General features: G+C 39.6%; 1 protein-coding gene and 1 long non-coding RNA gene across 5 annotated transcripts in view; one reads left to right on the forward strand and one right to left on the reverse strand.

Moving 5' to 3' along the window:
• Positions 1-9,780: 9,780 nt before the first annotated feature.
• On the reverse strand, positions 9,781-13,950 carry LOC136730686 (uncharacterized). The gene is made up of 3 exons (XR_010811404.1): positions 13,810-13,950; positions 11,315-11,367; positions 9,781-10,256 (listed from the first exon to the last, which is right to left on the reverse strand). It is a non-coding gene; the product is annotated as an uncharacterized LOC136730686 (long non-coding RNA).
• A 117-nt stretch (positions 13,951-14,067) lies between these two features.
• fam184ab (family with sequence similarity 184 member Ab) overlaps positions 14,068-21,170 on the forward strand; it is an 89,783-nt gene continuing 82,680 nt past the window's right edge. For all 4 annotated transcript variants that reach the window (XR_010817095.1, XM_066707652.1, XM_066707661.1 and 1 more), the window contains exon 1: positions 14,068-14,785. Coding sequence is in view for 3 of the 4 variants with exons in the window: in XM_066707652.1 (XP_066563749.1) it covers positions 14,609-14,785 (177 nt within the window). In the remaining variant the exon portion in view is untranslated. The remainder of the gene's footprint in view (positions 14,786-21,170) is intronic.

Consider the following 21,170-nt stretch of genomic DNA (forward strand, 5'->3'; position numbering starts at 1 on the left):
TTATTGTTATTCTGACCGAATAAATTCAATGGTTTTGAAATGTACAGCCTTGTTTTTATGACATTGGTTATTTTGCTGATTTTGTACTGAGGTCTTTCACTGCTTTGATAACCCACACGGTCACAGCGCACAGCACTTCCTTATGCAACCCGCAGGATTTCTCAGTACGCCACAAATCCAGCTCATGTTCAAAATACAATCAAAAGGAAAAGTAATTAATTTTGCTTTGAAGGCCCTGACTTCTTTTTTATATGATAGACTTGTTTGTGTGCAACGTACAGCATTTGAGAGAGATCGTTTGTTTGGCCTTGAATCTTTTCGTTCCTTTTGATGCCCCTGACTGAGACTAAAATGATGCTGTGAAAAGTCATCACTCTGCTGATAACGTTCAGAGACTTAAAACTATTCAAACTTCATTGAAAAATCAATATCTGCTCATAGTTTGGGATTTTTAGAAAGAAAATGCTGTTCTAGTTAAAATGGGCTTCTCTGACTTCCACCAGCATAGTGAAGCTGCTGTGCACCAGGCTGGAGTCCTGTTCCTCCCCTGGCACTCAACACACAGGGACCAGACAAGGAGGTCAGCTTTTCATTTCATCTCTGTTATACTAATGTAGACGTCTTGTCTTAATGGACACCCCGTTGCAGGAAAGGAGCTTGAGGCTGTAGACACTGATGAGACCGGGATCTATATCCCTGGGCCCACATAAGCTCTTCCAACTTAAGATGTGGAAGGAGTTTCCAGCCTATTGTAGTGTGAAAAAAAGAAACTGCATATCTGTAAATGAAAGATTAAATCAATTAGATTATATAGAAATGCCTCTTCCGACTGTGAAGGAACATTTATCAATCAGGAAAACCGATCCCCATACTTGACTCCCTTCCTGCTGAGCTCCAGGGTGCCGCTGGTCCGGCTCAGTTTCCCTGCACTCTGTGACTGTGACTCTTAACCAGCCCGACCTGAGTGTGGTGCACATCACCCCGTCCCCCTGCTGAATGTCTGTGTATCAGCACAGGCCGTATCTGTGCCACCCAGGACCCCACTGCCTCCATAGACAACCCCTTCTTTACCCCCCAAGCCTCTTCAGCATCTCTATATCCAGTTCCATTGCCTTGGGTCTCGATGCAGAGCTTCGTCTTTTGTAACCTGGAGCCGTTCTGTACTACCCCGGGTGAGGCTGAGCACCAGGTGTTTTAAAAGTCTGTGTCGCCTTACCAGTGTAATCCTGCTGAGCAGCGTGATAGCGGCTGACTGGCGCACCTGCGGAGATGAGCGTAATGCCCAAATACTGTGCCAATTGAATCTGGTCATCTGGATGAAAAGCCTTTAAATCGGTTATGAAGTCTTGTTAATATAGGTATGTAATGATACTGATCAAAATAACTCCCGGACAACAATGAAAGTAGGGAATCAATTTCACCAGCTGTTTATCTGGGTATTTATTTTCATCGCTTGCGTGAATTCAGTTTTATTGAAGCCCTGTGTCTGCGGCTCTGTCTGTGCGGCTCTCAATAATTCAACGGCCAGCACAGTTGCACTATGGGCCGGTGGCCTTGGATTCCAGTATGGCAGCAGCCTTCGGATTGATGTGTTTAATGAGCACAAGCCTGTTTGATTTGTAGGAATCCAGGGTGGATTATTGTAACGAACCAAAAGTCATCTTTCTAGACAAAGACATAGAAAAGACTTGTTAACAATCAAATCGGGGAAACTGAAACACCAGTGACTCGCCAGCCTTCGGAAAACACTTCTTTTATAAAGCGGCAACAATCTGAGGCTGAACTACAATCAAGTTAAAGCAGAGTTTTGTTCCTATCACAACACTGACAGAACTCCCAGCTTGGAGCTATGAAACCACCTACCTCCCATCCAGTAGCACGTCTTTCTCCTATAAGGAAGTTTTATGTCTTATTACATAAATATAAATAAAACATGATTTTTTTTTATGATGGCTGAGGCATGCTGTTCCAGGCTTTTTGACAGAATTTATGTGCAAGTAAAAAAATGAAAATAATAATGAAAAAATACATTTGTACAGTGAAAATGTATTGTGTTTTATTGTTAAGACTGTGATGGACCACCTGCATAGACATAAAGGGTTGCCAGTTATGAAGAGGCTGCATTTCTTCAAGTTACAGCCCCTCCTGCAGAGCTGTAGAGCTGCAAAATGACACCGCCTGAGACGAGCACTAACAAGAGCAGTCACAGGCAGCTTGGCCTGAAAAAGCATCAAACTTAAACAGCAATAATGTAAAACTGTGTGTGTGTGTGTGTGACGGGGGATTTTGGGGCTGATTTAAGGTTGGGGGAGGGCTGTGAATGATGGCTTAGTGCACTGCCCCCACCTCCCCAGCGTTAAGTATTTTAATGAGAGAGAACTCCCCAGACTCCCCCCAGACTGATGGTATGCGTCGAGCCGCTGACACACTGAGGTGCTGTGGCGCCATGCTGCTCGTTTCCCTCCAAGTGCTGGAGTAGGGAGAGGGTTTTAATTGTCTTTAGATCCCTACAGGTGTCTCTTGAAGGATTCACATTCAGTTCCAGATTACCAGGACTGTGAGGATCCCCCGAGAACAGGAAAAGTAAAGCACGCTGACAAAACTGCTTTTTAGCCTGAACTTATCATCATTTAGTTTGTAGCTAAATATATTCTGGGGGAGGAAAAACAACATATCCACAGTTGCTTTAGGGTAGATGTCCTTTCTATGCATTGCGTTTATGATGTGACGCATGCGTCTGGAGCCACTGTGTCAGATCTGGTGGACCGTGTAACTATGCTTACTATATCACTGCTGTCAGCACGTTACCCTCCTTGATTAATTCATCGCTTTGATATTCAGGTCGGCAAACAATACAGGCCTCTTCTAGAATGCATAATTGCACACTTCCCAGAGTCGTCCTCAGATGCTGGAGCTGATGTGCGCTCTCAGATGCCGATAGTTGATAAAATTGCAATAACTACTACAGAGATTTTTGTCCCCTGAATCTTACTAATTATATTTCTGATGCTTATCCTGTTTTTTTGTTTTTTTTTACATCAGCGTAACAATCTGTCTGAAGTAAAAAACTTTTGCTGGCACCCTTCCACAGAACATTTCATATCAGAACTGAACTCCTGAACATCTGACTTTACTAGTTCCTGTCACTTTGCACCTTAGCTACCTAATTTTCTGGCCGTTCAGTGCTTTAGGGTTCTGTTTGTGTTGCAGGCCTGTTTGAGCTCAAATGATTTCACAATCCCCGATGTTAGATATAACAGAACCTTCTGTTGGCTGTGTTTCTGACTAGAAAAAGGCCTTCTGCATTGGAAACTCACAGCGTGGGTTGGTGATTGCTCTTAGTGGAACTCAATTTATGAATTTCTCATTGTTTGTAGTTGCTCTGTATTGTGAGCCATGCATTGATAAAAATACTTTCCAGTCTCCATTATGAGCATTTCATATTTTCATCCAAGTGCCAAGAGATGTGTATGTATTATGAACGATTATCAGAGTTACTCATTAGTCCACCTCTTGTCAATTCCCAGATTCCTCTGCACTGACAGCTGCAAGTCACAGAGGCCTGCTTCAACATGGGTGAGCTGGAATTGTATTGACATGCAGTGAGATACAGCAAACTACAGCTCCTTAGTGGAGTAATCAACTATCTATGAATAAAATCAAACAGTTACGTGTGCACAAAAACCAAAAGCAACATAAGAAATAATGACAAGGATGTTTGTTCCCATAGGTTTGGAACACTTCAATGAAAGCAAAAATACCAGAGTGCCACACTGCTCTCTTTATATTATTATATAATTGTATATATTATAATTTGTATATATTATATAATTATAACCAACTGTATCAGATACAGTCACTCTTAATATATCTACATACAATACATCTACAATTAGGTCCATAAATATTTGGACAGTGACACAATTATCATAATTTTGGCTCTTTACGCAACCACAATGGATTTGAAAGGAAACAATCAAGATGTGCTTTAAGTGTAGACTTTCATTTTTAATTTGATGGTAGTTACATCCAAATTGGGTGAACGGTGTAGGAATTACACCCTTTTTCATATGTGGTCCATCTAATTTTAAACTTACATAATCATGAATTAAATTGTGAGTTTCAATGCTAGTTTTTGCTATCTCTCTGATTGGTTTGTTTTGATTTCAAAGGCAAAACTGAAGGCAAAACGCCCCAAGAACAAGCAGGAACTAAAGACAGCTGCAGTGCAGGCCTGGCAGAGCATCACCAGGGAAGAAACCCAGTATCTGGTGATGTCTATGGGTTCCAGACTTCAGGCAGTCATTGACTGCAAAGGATTTGCAACCAAGTATTGAAACTCACAATTTAATTAATGATTACATTAGTTTGTCCAAATACTTTTGAACCCCTACAACTGGGGGGTCCACATATATAAATGTGTGCAATTCCTACACTGTTCACCCAATTTAGATGTAACTACCCTCAAATTAAAGATGAAAGTCACACTTAAAGTACGTCTTGATTGTTTCCTTTCAAATCCACTGTGGTGGCGTACAGAGCCAGAATGATGACAATTGTGTCACTGTCCAAATATTTATGGACCTAACTGTATATAGCACCTGCACTTTAGATACATGACTCAGGACTCAGTAAGGTAAAAGACAGACATAATTAGACTTCTTATTAAGAAATGTAGAGCAACACATCCTACAGGAGGTGACAACATTAACAAGAGAGCTGATATGTCTCTGCTGCTGTGAGAGCCGTGTGGGGGGGATAGAATTGGAAAGGTATTTCTGATTTAGCTTCCTAGAAAAATGATCAAATAAATTAAACACAAACAGGATCTTAACAAGAAAACAAACAAGCTATTTGTTTTCTCGTGAACAGTTCTGCTGTGCTCTGCTAGTTCCCAGAATGTGTTAACAGCTGCAGGTAGTTTGAAGTCAGTGTATATTATTGGCTTTGTGTTAAATTGAATTTCTGGAAAACTTTCAGTACAAAGCCAGCTAACCAAATAACAAAAAACATTGGGGCAACATTGCGACAAAGTGAACACAACAAAATTATGCTGTGGCAAAATTTTAGACAGCTCGGGATGTTGTCCAGATATGGACAGATATTGTTTTGAATTAACATTTATATAGCCACAGTCCAGAGAACAAACACAGATTCACAAAGGACACAATATTGAGCATGATATATGTACATTTGCATTGATGAAAAATCTTGATATTTGTTGAAGTTCCAGAGATGGACCAGTGAAATGTAGAGACAGTGTTACTGTGCAACAATCTGAGAGCTTTATTTATGTCAGCACGTTTCTGCAACATTTTATTCATGTTAGCTGGGATAAGATTGACGAATGGCTTCTCCCGTGTGCCATGAATATTTATCACTGCTCTGTTAATGGATGCATCTCTTTGCTTCTCAGGAAGGACAGGAATGCAATTGCCTTCAGGAGTCAAAAGTGCACCAATTGATAAGAGGGCACTCCTGTAAAATAGGGTCCATGGAAGAAAGTGTGGCATTGCAGAACTTTGTGTTAAAACACTCCTGATAGAGCAACAGTAGGACACGACTCCTGTTCAAATCCTTTTATTGTCCACTTATGATGAAAAATCCCTTTGAAAAGAAGCAATGTAAGTGAAGAAGATTGCACTTAATGGAAGCTGTGTTTCTTTTAATGGCATGAGAAATTGTGAATCCAGTGTTTTGTATTATTATTACTCTTCTCTGCAGATGCTCTTCCTGCATAGAGAGTTTATTTGTGAAAGACAGTGATTTTATTGTATTATTATTATTTTGTTCCCAGGAGATTATCCAGTAAAGCAGAGACCTCTTGACACTCCCACTTACACATAATACATCTGAATAATAATACCAAAATGGCTGGAACTGTATTTCATTGTCATTCTTTGAGAGACTTAATATACATTGAATGTAATCTTAATGCTTTTCCTGATAGGAATGAGTGTATTTAGCAGATGTGTTATCTCCATTTATTTTATTAAGACTAAGCTTCTTATTTTATATTTCCTCTCTAATACGTATGATTCAAAAGGGACAGGAATGGTCATAAATCCATTGGAGATGTCTGTCCCAGTGTTGCTGTTGGGTCCACAGTAATTTCCCTATTGATCATTAACTTCATTCAAATCAGTGATTGGAACAAATACATTTTCAGATAATTCGTAACACCTACCGGAGATGTATAAAATTACTAATAAAATGTACAGAAGCGTTTGACAGGCAATATGACATAATTTATAAGGGGTTATGGAAGGCAAGAACGAAAAGCACATTCATTTATCTGAATGTCACTGCATTGTACTGCAATTTCGATACAACTATAACCATTGCTTAGAGACCACCTGAAAACTATTTTAACAAAAAAACAAGATTGCAGGTGTATAACACAATATAACAATATTTCCTTCTTCCTTTATTGACAATGTATTGCTAAACATTTTTCACACTGTCACACAGACAGAAATACATTTTCCCCTTGAAAATAAGGAAATGATGAACCGACATTATATGAATTATAAAACCTCCACGTGGGTAATATTAGTGTGTAGTGTGATGCCTGTTCATTTGTTTTGTTTTATTATGAATTGGATTTTGCTTTGAACAGTACAGTATTTTTGCACTTTGTATTGCTCTTGTGTTTGTGAGTCGCCCTGGATAAGGGTGTCTGCCAAGAAATAATAATACAAATAATAATGAATGTGTAATATTTAAATATAGGCAAGCAATTTAAAACATTTATAAGATGTAGAGTTCCTCTCTGGGCATGAACAAGTCATGTTGTTGCTTCATTCACGCTCACAACATTGGCTTGTTTAAAAAAGATATTTATAGCTGAAATCAGAAATGTAATACTATGGCAACTCATTTTCTACTTTGCGGGGAACACAGGAAAAAAGTGGGTTACGTCTAATAGAATTTGAAAGGTATTTGAAATTGTCTTTTGGTTGATTTCCACAAACCCTTGAGCTATGTGAAGCTATGTGATGTCGTGACTAACATGGTACACAATGGGAAATACAGGTCCAGTTCTTTTGCAATGGGAAGGACAGCAAAGCCGAGCAAATGAGAAAAACATAATTTGCTTTTGATGTGGAGTTAAAACACTACTGGAGGAAGTGCCTTCACCAAGTTAATTCCATTCCCCTATCCCGTTAAGAAAATATTGTATTTAATACAAAGCCAGCATAATACATAATTTAAGACACAAAAGTATAACATTTCTCAACACAACTAGTTGTTTTTGTTGTTTTAACGTTTTATGTTGATTGAATTCTGTTTCGGGCTAAAAATGAAAAGGAAGATGAGGAATTGCCTAGTCAAATTCTAAACATATTTAAACATTACATGTAGCAAGCCTGCAAACAGATGCCTCAACAATGTCTCTGTTGTCAGGGTTACTAATCATACAGTTTCTCATCCAATATCATCGTATGGTATATGCTACTGTTTCCTTTTTTTATTCTTATTTGCTTTCTGGTGGATATAATAGAGCAAAAAGTGTTTGTGAAGGGCACCAGTTTCCACCTTATCTTATCTCTTCAATGTGAACACAGATAATACACACTAATATTCCTACAACTCACGAACCCTTCATCACCGGATGCTGGCTGCTTGACCCTGTCCAGTGTGGCTTCCATCCCACGCACTCCACACCACTGGCTCTGATCCCAATCCCTAAATCCTTCCCATTCTCTTTCAGGCTCATATATGCTATGTTTTTACTTTTGACAAAGGTGACCACATCATCTTCCTCTGCTCCTGTCTGGTGCACTTCCTGCCTCTCTGACAGCTGCAGGTTTCGTGGTGTTTGTCTCTCTCCACACCTCTCTGGGTGCTCTCCAGGATTCCCTCTCCGCTCATTTCACACCCCCGCTCTGGGTTCTCAAATTTCTTCCCACAGCAACCCCCTTATCTTGTTCCCGTCCTGTCAATCCAACAATTCTTCATCAGTATTCTGTTCTCTTCTTTGCCAACCCTGCCTGGATGCATTTACATCATCTTCAACTCAAACTCACCTGCTCTGCATCCCTTTCTCCTGATCCCTCTATAGCGATCTCTCCGTCTCCACCTCCATCTCTCCCTCTCCACCCCTGCTATAAGCCCTTGTCTTGCCTGGCATACTCCTGCCATCTTTCTCAAATACAATACACTGACTCTCCTCTGTCAGAAACCTGCTGCTCCCAGATCCTGACAGCTCCTAGTTCCTTCTGGACAGGATATTGTTAAACTGGCCGGCTTCCTTAGGTCAACCATCCCGAATCTCCAATTTAAAATAACATGGTATCTAAATGTGTTTATGCCCCATGTATGAAGATTCCTCTGAACATCCTTAGGTTTAACTTATTTTAAATGTCTCAATCTCAATGCACTGTATTAAAGGTAAATCTGAGAATAGGTAAGATTTTGTTATGTGTGTCCTCCAGTAATAATATCACATTCATCTTTACTAAAGGAATGCTAAGACTGACTGGCTACTTTTCAGAGAAGGTTTCAAATGTGTATCCCAGCGCATTTCATTACAGATTAAAATAAATGGCTTAAATATCGCTGTATGAGGCTATTGTCCTCACAATGAGGAAACTAATTTCTGAGCTTATCATGGGGAAGAATAATTTTTACAAGTTCATTTTTGGTAAATAGTTTTTTGTACAGTACTTATAAGCAGTCAATCCAGCAGTGACCTCAAGCTTAGGAGATTCAATGTAGGAGGTTTTACAGATCCACATTTCAGTCAGTCCTCACGGGCTCACTAATGTAACTACTTAACAGCATATCTCTAGGACAAATTCCCCATGAGATGGTGTCAGTCAGCACAAGAGTCTGAATTATTAATATACTGCTGGTGTAATGGGTATGTGTCCTATTTACAAATAATTCTAATCAACACAAAGCGAGAACAAGTTATGTCTGTGGATAAATTGTGTGTGTGTGTGTGTGTGTGTTTCCTTATTTTTTTGGATGTAACACTTGGGTATTGAAACACTTATACATTTTATGACATTACTTTCATAGTCTTAACAAAGACAAGATGTTGAATGAATATCATAATATATATCCCAATCACTTATCAGAAAAGATGGATAGACAGAGAGATAGTCAAATAGATAGACAGGCTAGAGATCAAAGGTCCTGAAGCAACAGTACAGTGATGTGCAGAATAACTGGGGGAGAGCATTGAATTGCCAAGCAGATAACTGACTCCTTTTTAAAAATACATGATAGAAACTGCTGAACCAGCTGCTCAGAAGGGAAATGCCAGTCCAGCATCTTCTCCTTTTATCAGCAAAGCGGTACAGTGCTGGAAGGGTGTATGTCCTGCCTGCTAAATCAATTTAGGGAGCATGCATGTTAAGTATCTTGGGCTTTGTGAACACTTTCTTCCGATAAATCAACAACAGTTCTGTAAGTACAAATTTAGAAGTCATGTCTAAAATATGCGGCTGCCCCTTTCCTGCCGTTGGAATGACATCTTGTCAATACAAGAACATGTTCTCTGTTCCCCCACCCCCACACACCAACATTGATACTATAAGAATTCAACAAAGTTACTGTGAATTCCTTCCTGGGTGAAACTTTCGGTATCAACATCTGAACACCTCAAATGCCCTTTTCTGTAACTTGTCTTTCCCATATTGTCATGATTTGTATATTTTCTCTCTCAGTGTACAGCTGGGCCCATGTTCCTCCTCATGCCTCAATCTCAATGTCCAGCTCAGAAAATGAAAGTACAAAGAGGATCATTGATTATTGCCATGTTTCCCTTTATTATTATTATTTATTTATTTATTTATTTCTTGGCAGACGCCCTTAACCAGGGCGATTTACAAAATATAAGCACAATACAGAGTTAAAAATTACGGTTCAGTACAAGTCATAAAACATTACAAATTCAAATTTACATAATACAGTGAAATTCAAAGCATAATACATTTTACAAGTTCCAATTTACACGAGTGAATACATGAGGTCTTACATCCTGGATTGTAAAAGCTAAGTGCAGACAAGATTTTGGTCAAAGGCAAAGGGAAAGGGAGCATAGGCGAAATCAAAATAATACAAGTACTAGTAACGTAAGGCAAGTTTTATGATAAAATGTTGTAAAGTGCTATCTTACAGGAGAGTAAAGGAGTAAATTACTAGTACTGTCTGAAAAGATGTTTGTTGAGTAAGTGCTGGAAGGTCAAGGACTCAGTGGGAAGGTTGTTCCACCATTTAGGGGCCAGGGATGAGAAGGAGCAGCTCTGGAGGAAGGAGAGTGGAGAGGAGGCACAGTTAGTCTTCTGGCACATGAGGAGCGCAGTGGTCTGGAGGGGATGTATGGAGAGACGAGGGTCTGAAGGTAACTTGGTGCAGTGTGGTTGAGACAGCAGTAGGTGAGAGTCAATGTCTTGAGCTGAATGCGTGCCGGTATCGGGAGCCAGTGGAGGGAGCGGAGCAGTGGAGTAGCGTGTACGAATCGGGGCAGAGAGCTTGAGGTGGTACGTGTGCATCCAGGTGGAGATAGCAGACAAACAGGAAGAGATGCGAGAGGGGATGAGCGGGTCAGATGAGGGAAAAGACAAGAAGATCTGGGCATCATCTGCGTAGAAGTGCTAGAAGAAACCATGGGATGCGATGAGGGGGCCCAGGGAGTGAGTGTAGAGAGAGAACAGGAGCGGGCCCAGGACGGAGCCTTGAGAAATGCCTGTGAGGAGAGGTTGGGGGGTGGATGAGGAACCTCGCCAGGATACTTGATAGGTCCGGTTGTTGAGGTAGGAGGAGAACCAGGTGAGAGCAGTCCCAGAGATTCCCTTCCTGCACTTTCAGCAGATCCACCATCCAGTGAGTCAGACAATCAGACCAAACACTTAAAAGCTCTTTTGGACATATTATATATACATATATGGAATTTTTCAAGGAGAAGATCTCATGATGATCCGTAAGAGATAGTCTCATCCAATCCACCTGGGAGTGTTTATATTGGTCGACTCCCTTTTGAATTCTGACCGAGCTGCCAGCAGAACTTTTATCTTAATTAAACTACAAAGCACAGTGGAGGAAAAGGCTCATACTTGGCTCTCACACATTGCTGAATAATTTCAGCTCGTTTCGTAAGAGGATCATTGTGACTACTGCCAGCTCCATTTTCATAATTAATTAATATATTTTAATTAATTAACACATCTTTCTCTTTTATAGTCAGCTGGCCGCTTATTCATTGACAAGTCTTGTTTCCATTGGAGCCACTGTCATGTTGCCATATTATGCTCTCCAATAAAAATAAATACACAAAAGGATTCTATAATGAAATGTTACTTACATAATTTGCTTAACGGATGTCCTCAAAAAACATTTTAAAAGTCCATTCACTGACTAAACAGCAAGATTAAAAAAAAAAAAAACATCATCATCATTGTGCCAACACAGCCATTTCTGGGATAAACGGTAAACTCTTGGTTTTGCATATTAATAAAATGCATATACCAACAAAGAATACATATATACATACATACATTCATTAACAAACAAACCAACAAATAAATCAATTGTTCATTACCCAGCACAACTGCAATTTTGTAAGTGTTTATCCTCTAAAGATGACTGTTTCCTGATCTGCCTTATTTAATTCCCTCAAGCATCATACAAGGAACTTTTAAATTCTACCCTGCCACACTACAGCCGAAAGAAAAATTCAAAAGGTTGATTTCCCCTTCAGGTGTCAAGGCCGTTTCTGAGAGCCTGGCTCTGGCAGCAAGCCCAGAGATTTTTCTGACAATGGAGAATCTTAAGTTAAACACAGTCCACAAGGATGACAACAAAGGCTGCTCCGAGAAGATGAATAATACTAGCATTCATATATTGATACTCTGTTATATAACCAATTAGGCTATTGGTCAAACAAAACAAAACAAAACCTATTCTACATTCTATTACCAAAAACTAGAGATAAGCCTGCACAGAATATTTAGTAAGTCAATATGAAGGCTCAATTGCAATAAACAATAAGAGTCAGTATGCATCATGTGCGCCTTGCAAAGCTTTTTAAAAAGAGAACAAAAGAATTTAAGAAGAGAATAATTCTTATTTCAGTGATAATATTAATAATAATAATATATTATTATTATTTCACCAAGACTGTTCCCTTCAATGCTATTATTATTTAATCATAATCACAATCATAATTTATCACTCACCATAGAGTGGAAACTATTTAAGCAATGTTTAGACCATATTCCCTTTGAACAATTAGCCCAAAAAGGAAAAGACTAAGTGTGTTAAAGGACAGCCACAAAGTGTCATACAGGAACAAAAACAATCACACACAACCAACATATGATACACTACCCAAAAACGCCAAGCTTGTAGGGGACACAAGCATGTCATATAGTACAACCGCTTACTACATTACCACTTCATCTGGCCTGTGTGTGTGTTTATCTGTGTGGCTGTGCTGGTCAGTCAGTGTGTGTGTGTTTGTCAGTATGGTCGTGCTGGTCAGTCAGTGTGTGTGTGTTTGTCAGTATGGTCGTGCTGGTCAGTCAGTGTGTGTATGTGTACGCATCCACTTTGCTAACAGATACAGTATTAGACCTCCACCTCCCCAGAATAGAGAGTGTAGCAGGGGAGATCAGGGCTTAATTTCTGTCACTTTCTGGTCACAATTAGTTTTTTATTGCAGTAGGCCAGAATGTGGCAGGATATGGAGTGGAGGATCAGCATTACTGTACAGAGAATTCATAGAGGTAGTATATTTGACCATTATATCGCTATATTTCAAAAAATAGAAGGCATTTGCCATCATTAATTTGTTTTGTTGCAGTATTTTGTCAGTGCAAGCTTAGAGGTCACTATGAAATCTTATGCCACACCACACTTTACTGTGTTTTGACCACAGTAAACTACACACTGCTATACAGTATCGCTGTACTGCAGATCTAAAGAACCAAGGATGGAGAATTAAGATGGAAATGGCAGAAAACGTTGCATTTGGGGGATTAGCCTTAACGTCTTAATACGGGGCAGTTTTTAAGATTTATTTAATTTTCTCTGTCCTGCATTAAACTTTGTATTTTCCTATGGTTAGTATTAACATGCTTAATTAAGAAACATTAGAAACATAGAAAGTTTACAAACGAGAGGAGGCCATTCGACCCATCGTGCTTGTTTGGTGTCCATTAATAACTAAGTGATCCAAGGATCCTATCCAGTCTATTTTTAGATGTTCCCAAATTTTCAGCTTCAATTTGTTCAGATTGTGACAACTCTCTGTGTGAAGAAGTGTCTCCTGTTTTCTGTTTTGATTGCCTTGAAGCCCAATATCCATTTGTGTCCCGGGTGCGTGAGTCCCTGCTGATCTGGAAAAGCTCCTCTGGTTTGATGTGGTCGATGCCTTTCATGATTTTAAAGACTTGAATCAAGTCCCCACGTAGTCTCCTCTGTTCCAGGATGAAAAGGTTCAGTTCCTCAGTCTCTCAGTAGGACATTCCCTTCAGACCTGGAATAAGTCTGGTTGCTCTCCTCTGAACTGCCTCTAGAGCAGCGATATCTTTCTTGAAGTGTTGAGCCCAGAACTGCACACAGTATCCAGATGAGCTCTAACTAGTGCATTGTACAGTCTGAACATTACTGCCCTTGTTCTCAATTCTACACTTTTGACAATATACCCTAATATTCTGTTTGTCTTTTTTATTGCTTCCCCACATTGTTTGGATGGAGAAAGTGAGGAGTCCACGTAGACTCCTAGGTCTTTCTCATGCGTTACTTCATCTAGTTCTATTCCCCCCACAGTGTAATTATAGTGGACAGTTTTGTTACCTGCATGTAATACCTTGCACTTGTCCACATTGGATTTCATCTGCCAGGTGTCGGCCCACAACTCAACATTATCCGAGTCTGTAGTTTAGTCTGATGTTTACACGGATTGTAATAATCACGCGCGAGTCTCTCTCCCGCGCGCAGCTGTCTCGGGCAGGTGCGCGAGCTCAGCGCGCGCGTGGAGGGGGCGGGGCGGGGCGGGGCGGGCGGACGTGACGTCACGGGCAGGCATGTACACTGTTGGAGTGAGCCATGGCAACACTGTGTCTAACAGAGCCCTCAGCGGATCACCTGCGCTGACACTGCCCTCAGAGGGCCGCTCCTCAGCGCACCCTGACACCGCCAGTTCGCCCCAGTTTCCGAGGAGAGACGCAGCCTGCGCCGAAGAAGCCCGCGATGGCTCTGGCTTAGCAGCTGCTGGTCCGCGGGGGACGGAGGAGTACCGGCAGTCTCGTCCACAGCCGCTCTGCCAGTTTGAAGCATGGCACCGTGATGGGAGAGCTGCTTACTGTGGCCAAAGCGCCGTGAGGATTATCACAGTGTAGGGGACTGAGCCCCTACCTCTCCAGGAGTCATTAGCTCTTCCTATTCCTGTTGATACTACTATTAATAAACATGGCACAGGTGCATGATCTTCTAGATGAACTTTGCACTAGCGACCTTTTATTTTAAAATATTTTCCGTTTTTTGGGGGGAGGGGTATTTGTATTTCTCCCGAGTTGGAGCCCTGCTGCCTGGACAACTGTACACTCACAATACAGTCTACATCGCCGGTAAGTGCATCTGAAGGGCCGTGAAGATGGCGACGGGAACGGGCTGGCAGCAGTACTACAGCACTGCCAGCAACCCGTCTGCGGGAGCCGCGAAATATAACTCCCCCACCGCCTCGACCATGTCCTACCAGTCGGGATTAACCCTGGAATATACCCAGGATCTGCATCTGAAAATGAGCAAGAAAATAGCACAACTCACTAAGGTAGGTTTTAAAATAAGGATTATAATCTTCATTGTATATTTATTTATTTCATTTGATGTGTTAAAGCATATTTGTTCAACAGGGTTAGCAAAACAGCCTTGGTGAGGTAGGTACTATGTGCGCTTTCGCCCCCCCACCCCCAAATGTGCAGCCCGGGGCACTTCCCTGGCCTGTGTGATCGACCCGTCCCATCCCGCCCGACCCGACCCGACAAAACATACAATTCCTAAAATGCAATTCATATATACTGTGACTGTGTGACCTGAAAACGTGCATTGATCTGAGCTTCTGTTGCTTCTCCTTTATGATTTTGCATTGATCTCGTTTTATCTTTCACCTGCGTTATTAAGGAATAAAGTTACCTACAAAGTGAAAATATTGCCTATGCTGTGGTAACCCCATCACGGGATTTATAAATGCATGTTCAAAATCCTAATCTTGTTTTCTTCATTATAATAATAATAATAATAATAATATAATATCATCGCATCAGTTGCAATGGAGGGGTATCGTCAGTCTAATGAATGAGCTTTGCTCCATCTCCGCATTAGAGGTACAGTGCACAAAATCCGCTGGAAACAGACCCAGATGTTATTTCTTGCAAAACAGGTAATTAAAATGCAAAACCCGTTAAATACATGTTCGTGATATCTTCCTAATTGTTGCTGACAGTTCATATGGACGTCTTCAGTCGTATCCCAGCTTGATAGCGTCCTATAAAATGTGCTCCCACCCCCCATCTGCCAGTCTCCTGTATCTCCGAAAAAATAATGTTGAGAACTGCAGTTCGACCTCATCATAGTAACAGGTTAGGCGCTGTCAAAGAAAGCAAGAAAAGATAAATGAAAAAGTAATCTTGCCCATCTCACCCTGGGATAGATTTTGAAACGGGTAAACAGATTGGGGAGTTAGCTTTCCCTGAAGCATGTCATTTCCTGGTCAATAGGAATTTATTTTTCATCTGTACTGTTTTTCCATCGAAAAGAAGTGAAGGACTGTTTCTTTTCTCCGGGGAATACATTTGTGTTTTAAATACCCCCATAATGATGATCATGGAATTACATTTGAAAAGGTCAGGTCCGTTTCACTGCCAGCATTTATTTAAGTAAGCACTACTACTGGAACATCAGAAAGGACCATTTAATTTGTTTTGCTGTGTGCGCTGGTACATATGCTGTCAGAATACCAACAGAACATGTATTCCACCCACATTTTTTGAAGTGAAAAGTGCAGGTTTTTCTTGAGCTCCTGAGGTATTCTGGAAGATCCCCAGAATCACCTTTATTTCCCTTCCTTAAAAGGCAATACTTTCCTTTCTCATTGAATGACAAACTATGAAAGTGTAGTTTAGAATTACAAAACGTTTATCCTCTTTGCATTGAAGATTTTGACATGCCTACTTCCTTCAGAAGTACATTGACAACTTGTCATGTGCACTCGCATTTGTATTGGTCACCAAAGCAATGAGAGCCGTACCTCACGAAGGAACCGGGGCAGAATTGGAACTGCTGCTTCCAATTAGCTGGTAGTGACAGGCACTGAGCACATCACCCAGACTGTGCTTGCTGAAGATAAGAGGAGTGCGCTGTCTAACCAGAGAAATGACAGTATCCCAAACCCAGGTCTAGGGCTATCATTCCAAGTTCTGTTTAATACTATTTGGAACCTCTCCTGGTTAATATAAAAACAAGAACTCCTCAAGCTGATATTATTTTACCATCAAGGTCTGACATCTCCTGAAATCCGAATTGATGACATCGAACCAGTGAACCAATATGTGGTCTGATGCAATAGCAAGCTTATAGCAAACCTTTGTGGGGGAAAAAAAATCCCAGTACATTTATATGTCAAAAAACGAAAACCTTACTTTCACAAACCCCTCACTCTGATGTACTGGGGTCTTTAATACAAAATAAAACAACAGAGGAACAACCTGGTACTCGAGGATTTTAGACAGTATCTTCTCCACATTGTTTCTGGCCAGACAGATTCCTTATGCCTTTGAGATTCACAAACAATAACCCTTGATTGATTTCCATCAGCTTTTCAATTTGAATACCGTTTTCCATATCTGACTGCCAGTCATGGGGCTTCTCGCTGCAGCTTCATACACAGGGGCAATCGGCAGGATTGACAAGTCCTGCTCTCCCACTTCAGTATTCAGCTCTTTGCCAGCTCATGGCTGGCCTCGGCAAGATACAGAGAAGAAGAGATCTGGCCTGCTTTTTATATTTAAAGAGACAATGGCAGAGTAAGCTTATCTGAGTTTTTTTTTAAGTATTGAAGGTGCAGTGATTTCCTTATCCTTAAAAAAAAAATGCACTGCCTTTTTTTTTTTTTTCTGTGAAAATATTTTGTATTCTCTCGTGTGTATATATATTCCTATTGAATTCTAGTCATTTTGTGAGTATGTATCATTCTGTTGTTAATTATCTTATGAGACGTCACAAGAATGAACTGCCAGCTTGCAGGCTAATTGTGTGTGTCACTCCTTTAACATCTTAGAAACAAACAATTACGGAGAAGTTTGGCATCCTTGATGAGCATTGCTACCTCGATGCTTACTACCCATCGATATCTGTGTTGATTTCTCTATTGTCTTCATTGAAAACAAATTTCTACAACCTATTTTGACTGTTGCCCAAAAGATATGATATCTATCAAAATTGATCAAGTTTGGGTATTTAGACTAGATGCCTGGAGGAGAAGAAAGGGTTTGTGGTCCTTTGTGTTGAGTAGAATATGCTGTATTCCTTCATCCAGGGGCCCTTATCTGTGAAGCTCTGTCACCTGGAAGAAAAATGCAAAAACGTGGTTCCATAGCAACTGACTCCTCACGATAACCAGACTGCTTTTTATGGTTTAGTGGATAATTACAGAGTATTAGCAGTACATTTGTGAAAGCCAAAGAATATACTGTTTGGAATATTTTATTGTATTTGTGACTTTTTAAATGAAAAGTTGTTCTTTGAGCTTACTCGCCGCGTTCACATGGTATTGATTATAGTAGTGCAGGATGCACTTATCAATACAAAATAATTTCTAAACTATTCTAGCTCCTTATTTTTTACCAGTACTTGGATGTATTGTGTGTTTTCAATGGCTATCTGTTCCCAAGCTGCTTTGACAGAAACTGGTGATCAGGCAATATTACAAAAACTCCCTGGATAAGGGTATCTGTCCAGAAAAAAAAAAAAATAATAATAACTAGAATGGTTAAGTTCCTGGAGAGACTTTCTTTGCATGTGACATTATTTTTGAGTACAGAAAGCAGTATGTTTCAGTGTACATGTAGTATGTACAAGATACTACAGTATACAACAGTGTACTATGGTATATCATGTATGGTATAATACAGTGTACTATAGTATTTGTTATACTGTAGTAAGCGATCTAGTGCATCACAAGGTATTACAGTATAGTATACAACAATGTACCATAGTATTTGTTGTAGAACTGCAGTAAGTACTATAGTATCTTACAAGGTACTATAGTATTCAACAGTTTACTGTAGTATATAACATGTTTCTATTGTATACTATAGTATAAAAGTGTACTATACTATATCACAAGTTACTACAGTGTATTATAGTGTGACAATATTATGGTATAATACAGTTTACTATAGTATCTGTGGTACTGTAGTACATCACGGTACTAAAGTACAGTGCCCTGTGAAAGTATTCACCCCCCTTAGCATTTTTCCTATTTTATTGCCTTAAAACCTGGAATTAAAATAGATTTTTTGGGGGTTTGTTTCATTTGATTTACACAACATGCCTACCACTTTGAAGATGCAAAATATTTTTTATTGTGAAACAAACAAGAAATAAGACAAAAAAAAACAGAAAACTTGAGCGTGCATAACTATTCACCCCCCCAATGTCAATACTTTGTAGAGCCACCTTTTAGATGCAATTACATTGGGCAGATACCCAATCTCTGCTGTGGAGCTTTGCAGCTCCTTCAGGGCTATCTTTGGTGTCTTTTTTGCCTCTCTGATTAATGCCCTCCTTGCCTGGTCCGTGAGTTTTGGTGGGCGGCCCTCTCTTGGCAGGTTTGTTGTGGTGCCATATTCTTTCAATTTTTTAATAATGGATTTAATGGTGCTCTGTGGGATGTTCAAAGTATTTGTTTTATAACCCAACCCTGATCTGTGCTTCTCCACAACTTCGTCCCTGACCTGTTTGGAGAGCTCCTTGGTCTTCATGGTGCCACTTGCTCAGTGGTGTTGCAGACTCTGGGGCCTTTCAGAACAGGTGTATATATACTGAGATCATTTGACACTTAGATTGCACACAGTTGGACTTTATTTAACTAATTATGTGACTTGTGAAGGTAATTGGTTGCATCAGATCTTATTTAGGGGCTTTATTGCAAAGGGGGTGAATACATACAGTGAGGGGAAAAAAGTATTTGATCCCCTGCTGATTTTGTACGTTTGCCCACTGACAAAGAAATGATCAGTCTATAATTTTAATGGTAGGTGTATTTTAACAGTGAGAGACAGAATAACAACAAAAAAATCCAGAAAAACGCATTTCAAAAAAGTTATAAATTGATTTGCATGTTAATGAGGGGAATAAGTATTTGACCCCTTCGACTTAGTACTTGGTGGCAAAACCCTTGTTGGCAATCACAGAGGTCAGACGTTTCTTGTAGTTGGCCACCAGGTTTGCACACATCTCAGGAGGGATTTTGTCCCACTCCTCTTTGCCGATCCTCTCCAAGTCATTAAGGTTTCGAGGCTGACGTTTGGCAACTCGAACCTTCAGCTCCCTCCACAGATTTTCTATGGGATTAAGGTCTGGAGACTGGCTAGGCCACTCCAGGACCTTAATGTGCTTCTTCTTGAGCCACTCCTTTGTTGCCTTGGCTGTGTGTTTTGGGTCATTGTCATGCTGGAATATCCATCCACAACCCATTTTCAATGCCCTGGCTGAGGGAAGGAGGTTCTCAAACCAAGATTTGACGGTACATGACCCCGTCCATCGTCCCTTTGATGCGGTGCAGTTGTCCTGTCCCCTTAGCAGAAAAACACCCCCAAAGCATAATGTTTCCACCTCCATGTTTGATGGTGGGGATGGTGGGAGCCAGAAATCTTGCTGAAAATCAAATACTTATTTCCCTCATTAACATGCAAATCAATGTATAACTTTTTTTGTTGTTATTCTGTCTCTCACTGTTAAAATACACCTACCATTAAAATTATAGACTGATCATTTCTTTGTCAGTGGGAAAACGTACAAAATCAGCAGGGGATCAAATACTTTTTCCTTCACTGTATGCACGCACCACTTTTCCGTTTTTTATTTTTTTGAATTTTTCAAAACAAGTTATTTTTTTCATTTCAGTTCACCAATTTGGACTATTTTGTGTATGTCCATTACATTACATCCAAAGAAAAATCTATTTAAATTACAAGTTGCAATGCAACAAAATTGAAAAAAGGCCAAGGGGGTTGAATACTTTCACAAGGCACTGTATACTATAGAAAATGTTATATGTAGTGATCTAAGCTATGTATGCAGGAGGGAATAATGCGTAATAGTACAAATAAAAAGTACATTACAGGGTACTGCAGTATACTATTGTATAAAAGTGTATTATGGTATAATACAGTGTACTATAGTATATCACAAGTTAATACAGTCTACTATAGTATAAAAGTTTATTATGGTATAATACAATGTACTATAATATTTGTTGTACTACTGTAGGACGTACTATAGTACATCACAAGGTACTACAGTATACAATTGTGTACTATAGTATATCATGTAACAGTATACTGTAGTATTACAGTGTATAATGGTATAAAACAGTGTACTATATTAGTTGTACTGCTGTATGAAATACTGTAGTACATTGCAAGGTACTACAGTATAATAGAATACAGTATACTATAGAATTTATTGTAGTACTGTAGTAAATACTATAGAATGTCACAAGATTATGTCACGTACAATATAGTATAAAACAGTATACTATAATATTTATTGTGCTGTAGTTAGTACTACAGTGTTACAACAGTATAAAAGTGTACTATAGTATATCACAAGGTACTACAGTATGCTATAGTATACAACAGTGTTCTACAATATTTGTTGTACCATAGTAAGTGTACTGTAGTACATTGCAAGGTACTACAGTATAATGATTGTATTGTGTTTTTCTTAACTATATTTTTCATATACCATTAACTATATTTTTGTAAAGCTGCTTTTAGTATGAAAAGCGCTATATAAATAAAGTTGTATTATTATTGTTTATTATTATTAACTTAGTCTTTGTAAGTATAACAAATAATTATTTAAAAAATATATAATACTATGCAGGTAAATATGATTGTAACCACACAGTAGAAGTAGTCCATCAAAGTGTG

Source organism: Amia ocellicauda, chromosome 1, assembly GCF_036373705.1.
Source record: "Amia ocellicauda isolate fAmiCal2 chromosome 1, fAmiCal2.hap1, whole genome shotgun sequence".
NCBI lineage: Eukaryota > Metazoa > Chordata > Actinopteri > Amiiformes > Amiidae > Amia > Amia ocellicauda.